The sequence below is a fragment of the Mytilus edulis genome, chromosome 3, assembly GCF_963676685.1.
Source record: "Mytilus edulis chromosome 3, xbMytEdul2.2, whole genome shotgun sequence".
Lineage (NCBI taxonomy): Eukaryota > Metazoa > Mollusca > Bivalvia > Mytilida > Mytilidae > Mytilus > Mytilus edulis.
In genome coordinates, this window is record NC_092346.1 from 13,872,045 (window position 1) to 13,884,902 (window position 12,858).

The 12,858-nt window shown below is 32.7% G+C and overlaps 2 protein-coding genes across 3 annotated transcripts in view; one reads left to right on the forward strand and one right to left on the reverse strand.

Annotated features, from left to right (window-relative positions):
• Positions 1-903, reverse strand: part of LOC139515846 (F-box/WD repeat-containing protein 7-like) — a 17,711-nt gene extending 16,808 nt beyond the window's left edge. The window contains exon 1 of the mRNA XM_071305573.1: positions 801-903. The gene's annotated coding sequence lies outside the window, so the exon portion shown is untranslated. The remainder of the gene's footprint in view (positions 1-800) is intronic.
• LOC139515847 (tight junction-associated protein 1-like) lies at positions 827-11,437 on the forward strand. 2 transcript variants are annotated; one of them, XM_071305575.1, is made up of 9 exons: positions 827-921; positions 2,992-3,110; positions 5,851-5,891; positions 6,493-6,657; positions 7,833-7,899; positions 9,020-9,127; positions 9,344-9,427; positions 10,558-10,893; positions 11,340-11,437. In XM_071305575.1, exons 2-9 carry the CDS (start codon positions 3,033-3,035, stop codon positions 11,349-11,351), a joined length of 891 nt encoding a protein of 296 aa, XP_071161676.1. In that variant the 5' UTR covers positions 827-921; positions 2,992-3,032; the 3' UTR covers positions 11,352-11,437. The 2 variants fall into 2 exon arrangements, with proteins under 2 accessions (XP_071161676.1, XP_071161675.1); XM_071305574.1 differs by lacking the exon at positions 11,340-11,437 and having other exon boundaries at positions 10,558-11,098.
• The last annotated feature ends 1,421 nt before the right edge of the window (positions 11,438-12,858 follow it).

Genomic DNA, 12,858 nt, shown 5'->3' on the forward strand with positions numbered 1-12,858 from the left:
AGGGAAAAATTCTTTGGCTCAGTGGGTTAACACACTGACTGTCACGCAGGCGACTGGGGTTTGAATCCCGGTGGTGACGATATAAATTTGTAGAGTAGATACATGCTCTCCGGTTACATTTGGCACCCGACTAAAAAATCCACGATGGTTATCTGGAGTATAGCCAGGGTTTGTGTTGTAAGAGTCATATATAAGGATAGGATGACTCTTGGGGTGCCGGCGCGGATCCACAGGGGGCGGGTCCTGGGGGTTGGAACCCCCCCTTTTTTTTGGACGATCAATGCATTTGAATGGGGACATGTAGTTGGAACCACCCTTTGTCCTGGGTTAGGAACCCCCCCTTTTTAAAATGGCTGGATCCGCCCCTGTGGTGGGGGAATAGTGTAGAGAGTTGCTTCCACTCCTTAGTACAGGTCGAACATATAAAGCCAGTCTAAATAAACTGAGCTAGGGAATCTATTCTTTGGCTCAGTGGGTTAAGGCACTGACTATCACACAGGCAACCAGGGTTTGAATCCTGGTGGTGACGATATAAATTTGTAGAGTAGATACATGCTCTCCGATTACACAAGGAACCCAACTCTTTATATATGGAAGAAGAAGAAGAAGAAGACATGCATATGGTACAATATGAATAAAAATGTGAACTATGGTCGATACGACTGTGAACTTGCGGACCATAATTTAACCTTAATCATTTACAAAACCCTTGATATAAACGTGAATCTGCAAAGGCATAAACATTTTGTAAGGGGGGGATATTAAATGAAGACACTTTTTGTAACTTTTATCTTTCGCACCTTTAAGTTGCTAATGACGCTTTGCACCTTCTTTTTAGAGAGGGAAACAAAGCGGAAATGCAGTGTGGATCCAAGGGAAATAACTTATTTATGATGATGTTCGTGGCATCTGTCAGATTTGGTAAATAACATAATATCATTAAGATTGACTTTGTTTCTATTTGATATTGTTAATCAAGAGCACTAGATAATAGCTACAGTAGTAACAACTATGACATGAGGGAGGGTTTCAATGCCCTTTAGCGTCGGGCGTCATACTCCACAGGCACTTGTTTCTGTCAATGTGGGGTTTACTATCCATACTTACAGTTAGCTATAGTAGTTACAACTTACTTGTACTGATGATGTACACTTTATGAAGTTTAATAATCAAAGACTAAAGATACCAGTACAAAAAAACAACTTTATTACGATATTTGGGATGTCAGGATTTTAACTTATTTAAATTCAGGATCTCAGGATTTCGTTTAATTAGCCTTGGATTTTGGGATCCAGACCCCTCTTATAATTACATCCCCCCTCCCCCCCCCACACACACACAACTATAGTCGACAAATACTCACTATAGTCAAATAATAACATAAGGACCTAAAAAGGTATGGTTTTGTAGCTATTTTATACTTACAGTTAGCTATAGTAGTTACAACTTACTTGTACTGATGATGTACACTTTATGAAGTTTAATAATCACAGGAAACATATAGAGTGGGGTGCTCATTTTCGCCACATCTTTCCATGTTTTCTACAGTTTATGTTCAGGTCTAAATGTTTTTGAAGTATACTGGTATTTCTATATGAAGATAACTTCAAATGCAAAATATACTTAAGCTTGAAAACCGGTTTGTTTTAAGAAAATCATCTGAAAAGTTAGATTAAAGGGTGTTTGAAATTTCCGGATGTTTTGTCAATGGGGGACACATATTCGCCGTTTTTACACATCCATTTAAAACCAAATAACCGCAGCTTTTAACAATTTTTATCAAATCAATTGCATTATAGATGAATAGTAGACATTTCAAAGGTATAAAGAATTCAAAATTAGGGCATTCAGTCAAATATTTACTTAGAAATACTTCTTTGAAATCGTGTTTTTTATTCAGAAAATTGTCCGAAAATCGTTGTCCGTTTTTGGGTCATTTTCGGTAGGAGCCGCAATTATGTCTCAGTTTAAAAAAATATTATATTTGTTATAAAAATATAATTTACGGGTACATTTCTTCCATTTCAGCCATCCTTTGAAGTTTTTACACCTCAAAATCCTTAAACGGCGAAATTGTGTCCCCGGCGAAAATGAGCACCCCACTCTAGCTTAAGATAAAAAAACAAACTGTTTCTGCAAATTGTCTGCTAAAAAAAAAGGCGCTGGCATGGGTACAATTATGTTGAAAACCTAATACGTAATAATAATACTTCTGTCTACCGTTACGTTAATGCATTTCAAAGTAAAATGTATGCCATTGTTAGCCAGAAAAAGAATTTTAGTGTGTCCCATATATAATATAATATATATGAATTTTTAAATTAAAACTTGGATAGTAGCTTCTTATAATGACATGAATGAAAAGATAGTATTTAGAGGAAAATTTTTAATAATTTTTTCCCCATTATTTTTTGTAAGCCTGCAAGCTGCAGAGGCGGATTTAGGGGGGCCCGGGCCCCCCCTTTTTGGGAAAAAATTTGGTTGCTTATATAGGGAATCATTGAAGTGTGACTGGAGCAGGCCCCATCTTAGGTCAGTCAGTGGGCCCCCACTTTATATGAAAATTTCTGGATCCGCCACTGAGTTGCAACTAACAGCAAAAGTAGATGAGACACTAGGTTCTGTGGAACTCTTCCAAATTTTTATTCTTCTGTTTTAAAGATTGGAAGAAAGTTGTGTACTTTTTATGTTATTGTAGTTAATATAACAATGTACATGTATAATATTGTCTATTTTTATATTTAAAATTTTTAAATCAAATACTTTTTGTCTGACAAAGTCAACTTTTTTCATGACGTCAACACAATAGAAAAAAATTCAGGAGAAACCAAGAAAATTTGACAGCATAATTAAATTTCGACCAGTCATTTGCTGAGAAAAGATATTTCACTAGTGAGGAGAATTTTTTTTTCTCTCACCGATCAAAAAATGTGAAAATAACACAAAAATTTGAGAAAGATATTTTTACAGTATTTATTTTTATTTTTACAGATCTGAGTGGTTATTGATATTTCAAAGTTCAGTTTTAAAAAATGCATAGAAGAGAACAATCAGCAGATTTAATACTTAGTAGTCTTAATCAGCCACAGGAAATGTCAAAAGCCTGTAAAGTAAGTCATTTTTGATAATACAAATTACAACAATAACCATGATAAAAGTTTTCACTTGTCACACCTAATCTCAGAAACTATATATGAGTACATGTATTGCTTTAAACTTTACACACTTCTTAGTTATATTAATCTAAAGATCTGTATATGTTTTGGTTATGATTCAAAATTTTATTCTAAAGGTATTGAGTTTTTTTGTAAAAAAAAAGGGGGGTGGGGGGTTCACATGTTGCGCCATATCTGAAAATAATTTATGATTATGGCTTAAAACTTTACACACTTCTTAGTTATATTAATCTCAAGATCTGTATACTTTTTGGTGATGATTCAAAATTTTATTTTAGAGTTATTGAGTTTATTGTGAACAATTATGTGAAAGGAAGGGTTTTCACATGTCGCACTGTCATGACTGTATCTCAGAAACTATTTATGATTATTGCATAAAACTTCACACACAAGATGACAGGCGTTTCATGAGCTAATGGCGCAGCTGTCTATTATTTTTGGCATATTAATTTTGTGAATGTGTTATTTTAATCAAGTGTACCATTGGATAAAAGAATGATTGTATATTTGAATGTATTTGAGTCTGTGAAACAAAGACTTATTTATTTGTCCAGTCAAGTGTATATATCTTTGTTTTTCTTTGTAACAAAATTGTCAAAAATGATGCTGAAAAATGCTTCAAAACAATCATAAAATTGCTGGTCTCTTGACCTGCAATATAAAAAAAAACAAACCATAAAATACAAAACATGGGAAATACACAATTTCATATTTTTTGATAAATATATATCGTCCCAATCTCTACTCTTTCTTGTTTAAACATATTCATATATAAACATGTATATGAAGAAAGAAAATGATATGTTTTCAATTGATAATCTGTCCAGAGTCGACTTTTAGTACAATTGATAATTTGTACATACTTTTTGTACAATTAATAATTTGTTCTGACTTTTTGTACTATTGCAAGTTATCCGCTCTTCATCTTGTTACATTGTAGTTACCTATTAAAATGAGCATAGTGCATGACATGAAACCATTATTTCTTAGATTTGTCATACAAGGCTTTTTATGACTTACTACATGTATATGTATGATATAATTTGGTCATTGTTGAAGGCTGTAAGATAATTGTAGTTAATTACATCCATAATTTTTGGTTTATGCATGGAGATACTGTGGATTCATTCATTTTCATGGGCACCAATTTTCGCGGATGACAGAAAACCTGCATATTCATGGACATTTTATTTCGTGGTATTGCAGAATTCTTTATACAAGCCTTTAGAAAATTTGTCATTCGTTGGACATTTAATTTTGTGGTTCACCTATACCCATGAAGTCCACAAAAATTGGTATCCAACGAATAATAATGAATCCATAGTAATGGCATTGCCTCTTGGAAATTGTACCATCATGACCATATCTCCCTTTTTTTTTTATATCTCTGACTCAAAAGTAGAAGGTACAAATGTAATGTATTTTATATTGTATTCTAAACATTAAAATTGAGAATGGAAATGGGGAATGTGTCAAAGAGACAACAACCCGCCCAAATAAAAAACAACAGCAGAGGGTCACCAACAGGTCTTCAATGTAGCGAGAAATTCCCGCACCCGGAGGCGTCCTTCAGCTGGCCCCTAAACAAATATATACTAGTCCAGTGATAATGAACGCCATACTAATTTCCAAATTGTACACAAGAAACTAAAATTAAAATAATACAAGACTAACAAAGGCCAGAGGCTCATGACTTGGGACAGGCGCAAAATTCGGCGGGGTTAAACATGTTTGTGAGATCTCAACCCTCCCCCTATACCTCTAACCAATGTAGTAAAGTAAACGCATAACAATACGCACATTAAAATTCAGTTCAAGAGAAATCCGAGTCTGATGTCAGAAGATGTAACCAAAGAAAATAAACAAAATGACAATAATACATAAATAACAACAGACTACTAGCAGTTAACTGACATGCCAGCTCCAGACTTCAACTAAACTGACTGAAAGATTATGATTTCATCATATGAACATCAGGCACAATCCTTCCCGTTAGGGGTTTAGTATCATACCATCATAACATATATGAGAAGAACATAACCCGTGTCATGCCAACAACTGTTTTTAGAATAAATGTGTTTAGTTCCGATGCAAAGACCTTATCAGTGACTCAATATTAACGCCAAAATATGCAATCTTTAATGACTTGACAACAGTATCGTAATTATATCCCTTCTTAATAAGTCTATTCAAAGGTTTTGTAAGTTTTTGAGGTGAATACTGACACCTTTGTGCTTTATAAAGAATATTACCATAAAAAATTGGATGTGAAATACCTGAACATATTAAAAGTCTGCATGTTGAGCTATATTTACGAATAATGTCTTTATACCGATGATAAAATTTAGTAAATGTTTTGACTAGTTTGTGATATCGAAAACCTTGGTGTAATAATTTTTCAGTAATACATAAATTTCTCTCGTTAAAATCTAAAACATTGTTACATACACGAGCGAATCGTACAAGTTGAGATATATAAACACCGTAAGATGGTGACAAGGGAACGTCACCATCTAAAAACGGATAATTAACGATAGGAAATGAAAAATCATCCCTTTTATCATAAATTTTAGTATTCAGCTTTCCATTAGTGATATAGATATCAAGATCGAGAAAAGGGCAGTGGTCATGGTTAGTATTAGCTTTATTTAAAGTAAGTTGTATTGTATTTCAGGAATGTGGTTGTACATGTAATGGATTTTCAAGTAATTCAAGGTAATTAAATTAAAAAAAAAAAACATAAAGTTATATTGTACTTGCAAAGCACCTTGCTCTAAATCATTTAAGTTCGGAAATGTAAACAACAGAAAAAATGAAAAACAAAAATAAAAAAGAGACAAGAACCATTTCTTCAAAGATTTCCAACAAAAGACCACTCTCTAGTTATGTTTCCTCACAATTATGTGCACCTTTATGACGTCATTTACCAGATAGAGTCTGTTTACCTGCACTATCCAGTGTCTTAAGTGATTGTCATTGTGAAAGATAAACTTTCTAAAAATAATATTTGTCCTGTAGGTACTTAATCACAATTTCCTAATGACAGCAGTGCTTGTTGTCACGTATAGGAATTTAATTTGATAAATAATTAATTATTACAAGTAGTGCAATATAGCATCATATTTTTCCAACCACTTGCTCAACAGAGGAACAGAAGTGACGATGCCCCTAAATGCATGAAATGATGTTCACTAAAACCAAAGTTTCTACAGAAATGCATCAACTCAAAAGTTGTATATTGACAGAGATTTTATACTAACTTTGAAAAACTTAAAGCATTTCTTTGTTGACAATGTATTTTTCATTCTTATTATAGTCTGGACATGCACCAGCAGATTGAAGGATTAGAGAGCCAGTTACGAAAGAGTAATACTAGACTCTCAGAGATTGAGCATGAGTTAATATACAGTAAAGTAGCTGCTGAGAGTGAAGTTCTCAAACTTAGAGACGAACTTAACAAACTGAGGGACCGATATGATAGGTAGGAAAACTAGGATACTTGGATAGATTTGACCATGTATAGAATATTTCTCCTGTTAGGACAGTTTGATATATAAGATTAAACTAAAAGTAGATGTATAGATAGATCAAAAGTTGTGAAATATCTTATCACATAATTGCAAGTAAGTTTGGTGGAATCTATTCTTTAATAACTAAATGATGATACATTTCTGTAGTCAAGATTTGTCTTTCTTTTTCAAAGATCTGTTTTTTCTTGGAGACATACCGGTAATCAAATATTGACTTTTACCATACTAGAGTAATGTCCATTTACAAAGGGGAAAATTGCTGATTTTTCCGTTTCTGTTCTGTAACTTTAGTTTGCCTCAACTCAACTAAATGTATGAATCTTATACACAATGTTTATTACCACAATACACAGATCAAGTTTGAATTAAGAAAGTGTCAATGTTACTATTCTTAAGTTATGTATTTTTATAATTTTGTATGCAAGTAGGGGCATCATCTGTGTCCCATGGACACATTCCCCATTTATTTTCACAACTGTTAATGTAAAATTAGAATAATTTAGAGAATTAAGCTTGAAAATTTTTCATTCCAATGGAATTTGGACCAAAGTAGAACTGAGATTAAGCAATTACACCTTGACTTTAAAAAATATTCAGCCTACATGAAAAATATAAATCAGCTAAAAATTAAAAATAAATGAGAGTCTGACATTATAGATAAATTATAAATAAAAATGAAATTAGAAACAATGTACCAAGAGAACAGAGGTCAGTTAACAAATTTTAAAAGAGATCATGTGAAATAGGGAGATATGTTGTATACTGAAAATTTAGAAATTATTGCAATGGGTTTATTATTGCGAAAAAACAGTGTTATAATTGCAATAACTTAAACTCACATTTTGAATTTTTTCATATGAATTAAATAGGATTTTTCACAATATCGCAAAAATTAAATTTGCATTTTAGTCCAAAAGACAAAATTACAAATATAAATGCACTCAAAAATTTCTGAATTTACATTACCGATATATTGAATTAAACAAATATATTAAGTTACAGTAATGAACAACAATTAGCCACTGGATTATAGGCTGGAGAATAAATATTTATATTTGGCAATTTTAATTGACAGAGCTCAGTCAACTGTAAAGTTTAAAAAAAATATTTTCCAATTTTGTTGCAGATTGTATGAAAGTCACAAGAAACTACAGAAAGTAAATCATAACCTAGAAGACAAATTACTCAAAGTTGTAAGTATTATTTTATTATTGATTGTGTATGTAAACCAGATTGTTTTCAGGGAATTTACCCCTTAAATTCACTAATACTATACAGGTAATATTCCAGGCATGTAGGCCTTGAGGCAGAGCCAATATTGACAGTGTTTTTTAAGGAGTAATAATCTGTTCTTTCTCCCTCTCAAATTATTTAATTTATTTTACTGAATGCTCTGTTATTATTGTCTTCTGAATTTTGAGTTGAAAATTAAAAAAATAACTCTGAAGTCATGTACATACTAAACCACCATAAAATGTATTTAAGTGCACAATTGATCAAGTGTCTCCATGAATGGGGATAGATATAAGGGATAGAGTAGAATACCTCCCTTCTATTAACCAATCAAAATCTGACATTTTAATGTGGAGGATAATATTACTTCCAACAGTACTTTAATAAGTGTAAATTTAGAAATTATAACATGCATTTATAATTGCAATTTTTCACAATTGGAAAAATGTGAGTCTAAATTATTTTGATTTTCTAAAAATCTGCATTAAGCATATTAAGTTATCTGTTTCACTTGGGACAATATCCCTAATGCTCCTTGAAATGAGGAACTCAAAAGTCATGTGTAAACAAAAACCCCTGTGTAGTGATATTTGAAACTTTTCTATGATAAACAAGTGACAGAGCTTAACCATTTGAGTTGATTTAGAGAGTAGGGGAACACAGAATAAATGTGTAAAATCTATGGAGCTTCTAAATGTGTTCAAAGTATTAAATTTTAAAAGACCTTATTGTGTTAAAAATGGGATTTTTTTACCACGAGGAGCTGCATCACAAAAGGATACTGGGGGTTTGCTAATTTACAGAAAAAGTAATCTCACCTCGTACCCCGAAAATTTAACCACATATGTCAAAATGTCTCAGCTTTGAAACGAGCCATCACACATATCCAAGTTAATGATATGGACTGAGCAACAGAAGAAAACGTTACCATTACCGCCTATGGAGAAACTAATACGCATCTTGACCCACTTATTAAAATGTGAGTTCTTATAATTTTGATACTCGCCCAGTTGCAATATTTGCATTAATGAAATCTTATATATAATTTCTGAAGTATAAATGTTAATTTCTTTTTTAAAGGTTTCTGGGTTCGAATCAGAAAAGATGGGATTACAAAAAGAAATGTCCTCAGTGACATCTAAGCTAGTAGAAGCAAGGCTAGCTGTAACAGAAATGGAGGAAGAAAATGTAAGTTTTACTAGAGTTTACCGTAAAATTCATTTCTAGTTTGAGTCAAGTTTACCATGAATGTCGTTGTAAAGAAGTTTCAGTAGAGTCATTGTATTAGTTATACAAAATGAAAACCACACCATTAAAACCTTGCATGTACAAATCATACCTCTGTTCCGACTTTGATCATTAAAAGCTTGAAACTGAATATCCATATTATTCTATTTTTTCCAGGATCGTTACAGAACAGATTGCAATATAGCTGTTCAGTTGTTACAATGTAGACCCTCTAATTTTATATCTCATAAATTAAATACGGTAAGTTACATTTACTCCAAATGTGCAGAAAATATTTCAGCTTCTTTTGTCATGTTTGTTTACAGGCTTTAAAATAAGTGTTTTTTTTACATATAAAGTTACATGGATATGATGAGTGTCATAACACACAATATGCTTCGTTCCCAATATAATAGGTGTTGAGGTATGAAATGTTTGTATTTCAACCTTTATTTTCAATTATATTATATTTAGTTCGATTTTATTTAAAAATTGAATGCTTCTTTTTGTAAATTTATAAGGGTGAAAAGCGTTGACCAAAGTACATTTTGTATGAAACCCTTCAGCGCTTTATTATAAAAATGGTGCACGGGCAACGCTTTTACAACCCTAAAAATTTACTAAACAAAGCATTCAATACTTATAATTACATATTTTTGCTAAGATCCAGAAAACACAATTTCTTTAAAGTTTTTCTTTTATTACCTGTCACTTTCATATGGAAGCTCATGTTATCACAAATGTTACATTTTATTTTGAAATGAAGGTCAATTTTAGAATGACGGGAGATTGATGAAAGCCTATCAAAATATTCTATTATACTGAAATATACAATTAATTAGTTCATATGTTTTGTCTACAAAAAAAAAATTGCACCTTTTAGAAAATATCAATGATAATTTTTTTGATTATTTAATTTAATAAACCTTTCAACACTACTATTCTGCTCTACTATACATTTTCATTCACTGAAAGTTCTTCATTTGCATAGATAGATAGATAGATTGCACAACTATCAAAAAAGTACTTATTATCAGAAGACAATGTGCGAAAAAAATATACGGAAAAGTAGGTAGGTGATGAAAAAAAACAAAGTAGTGTGTATGAGGGGTTGAACAGGGGTAAAAGAACATGTCAGGTGGTAGGAAGCTATAGTTAAGGGGGGGGGGTGAGAAAAAGGGGAGGATACTGGAGGAGTAAACAATTTGGATATTCTGGGAAAAATGATTTGACTGAGATAAGGGGAGTGGAAGTGGGGGTTAGTTACTGGGAAGTGGGAATCAGGGACCCCTGTTAACCCTGTCATGTATCATCTGATTGCAATTTAAATTGCCATGCTTGTCTTTAGCTTCTAACCTAATAAAGAAGCAACTATTATTTTACTTTCACAGCTTCCAATAGAATTTCAAGAAAGAGTAAAGAAACACATGACCCAAGAACAAAGACTGAATTGTGAAGAGGCTCCGAAATCAGATGAATCAACACAATTAATCCGTGTTCCTATGCCAACATTCCCGCCCACTGCCATGGTGTATTCTATTAATAATCCTACTAAGGACGAGAAAAAGGAGGAGACGAATGGCCAAGTACCAATGAATCTCATTACCAAAGTTTTAACACCAAATAAACCTCGCCGTAAACCTCGTCGAGTTTACTTGTGTGTCAAATGTAATGATGATGTAACATTTTACGATAAAGAGGTGCAAGTTAATATGTCACGTGACTCAGTAAGTAACCATAGTAACTCACGAGTACATAGACCTCATGCTAGAGTACGTACTAATTCTGCAGAGACAGATATTTGACACAAGCTATTTATTATTTTGGATTATGTATATGTTATAGAATTTCTCCACTGAACACTGCATTAACTGAGATTGCACATGATCAAAGATTGTTTTTACCATAGAAGGATCAACGTGAAATAGAAATACTCTTTGAGTTGACATTTTCTTCCTAAAATTGATGATAGGTACCAGAAGTTGTCTGGAATGTTCCTCATCATGAATGAAAACTAATATACATTATCCTGCTATTTAAAGTACAGATATGTCTTACTACAATGTACCAAAAAAAGAAGATTTAAACATTTTTGGTTCATAAAATAGTACCAATTGGCAAATATTTAACACCTACACCAGACTTTTTATATTGGATAGTATTTTCTTTTAAGGACATTATTTGAAAGACAGTGTAGCAAGCAATGGCCAAGTCATCAGGAACAATGGGAGCACACATAACAACAAGTGTATGGATAAAAAGAAAAGAAAATGTATATGGTGCATTCACAAATGAAATATTGTATTAATGGTAGCCACCATTAAGTTTAACCCATTTTTATATCAGTGTCATCAGGATATGAAATTAGATGTATTGGGTGTTTTTTTGTATGTTTCATTTTAGTGAAATTTGGTTTAAAAGGTTAATCCATCATGCAGTTATGAATGAGGCTGGTTCTCATGTTATATAGAAAAGAGAATAATGGGGAGCTTAAATATAAATATAATGTGCAAAATAGATAACGAAGAGAAAAATGGTCTAAAGAATTTAGAAAATGAATTATCAAGTTAACGAACTCCCCTCTCATGACTTTGTTACTAGGTATCAGAGAATGGTCACCGACTATTTAACTCCGTGATAAATGGTGCCAATGAAATTATAAAATTGAATTGTTGTGTTTGAAGATTGTAATTATGACTTAGATCTCTGTATTTTAATATGTGTTCTAATAAGCATTTTGGATAAATGTGTTTTATATTTAATACTGCCAATTTTACTCTGGGCCTGTCAGGAAGAATGTGCCTGAGTGGTTTAATTCGTTCAACTACAGTTTCGCTAACCTTCAACACTAAGGTTGTGAGTTCCAATCCCACTCGCGGTGCAATCCCACTCGCGGTGAGTTCCAATCCCACTCACGGTGAGTTCCAATCCCACTCGCGGTGAGTTCCAATCCCACTTGCAGTGAGTTCCAATCCCACTCGCGGTGAGTTCCAATCCCACTCGTGGTGAGTTCCAATCCCACTCACGGTGTGTTCCAATCCCACTCGCGGTGAGTGTGTTTGACTCCAATCTTATTGCCTAGGGGTTGTCAGCTTTTGCACGGAAGACTTTGCTTCACTCTAGGCACTCTAGCTTCCTCCACCAATACAAATTGACCACTATGAAATAGCCATTAGTGCTGGAAGTGGTATTTTACATTAATCAATCAATTATTTTTTTTAATAGCCCGGCAATAAAGATATTAACAATATTAACTATTTTTGACGATTGTGATAATAATTGCTTTGTTGAGAATGTTGGTGTCATAAGGTATATCAATGCCTTGTTTTCTTATTACCCATGTTAATTTTGTAAGTATTTTTTATTAACAGGGGAAGTTACTGAACAGGCTTGAAAAAATTACTTCACCGTTAATTCAATTTTATTCAAAGAATCATTTTTTTCTCACCCCTTCTATGTCATTTGATCTCTGGTGGAGAGTTGCCTCATAGGCAATCATACTACATCTTATTTTTTGTCAGTCTTCAGTTTAAGGTGGTACCTAACACTACAGGGAGATAACTCTGTAAAGTCAGCTAAACGTTTTAATTATGTTGTGTTGTAAAGGGAATATTAAGCTTCTCAATGATCAAAATTGGTGTTTGTCAAACTGCTATATCAGTATATAACCAGTGTAATTTTTCTGACAAAAC